The sequence below is a fragment of the Amphimedon queenslandica genome, unplaced genomic scaffold (assembly GCF_000090795.2).
Source record: "Amphimedon queenslandica unplaced genomic scaffold, v1.1 AMPQUscaffold_13423, whole genome shotgun sequence".
Taxonomy (NCBI): Eukaryota; Metazoa; Porifera; class Demospongiae; order Haplosclerida; family Niphatidae; genus Amphimedon; species Amphimedon queenslandica.
Genome location: NW_003546341.1, coordinates 74,126 through 74,860, shown reverse-complemented (window position 1 = coordinate 74,860; position 735 = coordinate 74,126). Strand labels below are relative to the sequence as shown.

The window sequence follows — 735 nt, the reverse complement described above, 5'->3', positions numbered from 1 at the left end:
CACATCCCACGCAAAATAGACTACTATAAAAACTACCAGCTAGAGTAGAGAGAATACTGAATGCTAGTGAAACAAAGCATGAAAATAAAGAAATGATTTATTGTTCAATTTTTTTCCTCTGTGGAGATTTTTTTTTTTTTCTTTTTGCGGTACAAGTCCCAGGTAAAAGCAAGACTGAGCTCTTTGATATGAGATCAATCATTAAGAGTAACACTGATACCATTAGCACTAGATATGATAGCAATGAGTACATCATCTCTAACACAAAGTAACCATTCTTATCAATGATGACACCAGAAACAATTGCCAGGAGACCCCAAAAAAGGTTATGAACGCCTAAAACAATCCCGTAAGCCGTTCCAATTTGATTAGTTTCCACAAGAAACCCAACAAGAGGCCAATACGATGAACCTAATATAGTGTAAGATATAGAATAAATAATACTAGCAATGTAAGGTATGTAAGTCAATCCTGGGTTGCTTAGCAGTAGAATGAGATGAACAATTACTGCAATAGCTAGACCCGATATTGTCCATAGTAAATGATACCCAATAGCATTTACTACATAACCCATCACTGGTGTCAGGAGTATGGTTGCACTGAATACTAAAGAATTAGCTAGGCTTGCTGCTCTTAATGACAGGCCATACTTCTGGGCATAGAACACTTGCCCTATGCCTGCAAATGCAAAGTCAATAGCATAATACATCATTATAATTGCAACAATCCAGAAGC

At 36.6% G+C, this 735-nt stretch overlaps 1 protein-coding gene across 2 annotated transcripts in view; it reads right to left on the bottom strand.

The window, feature by feature from the left end:
* LOC100634605 (major facilitator superfamily domain-containing protein 1-like) overlaps positions 1-735 on the bottom strand; it is an 8,311-nt gene that overhangs the window by 1,755 nt on the left and 5,821 nt on the right. The window contains exon 2 of one of the 2 annotated variants that reach the window (XM_003386362.2): positions 295-315. The exons of the other annotated variant lie outside the window; for it this stretch is intronic. Coding sequence (XP_003386410.2) covers positions 295-315 — 21 coding nt within the window. The remainder of the gene's footprint in view (positions 1-294; positions 316-735) is intronic. 2 annotated transcript variants of the gene reach the window in all.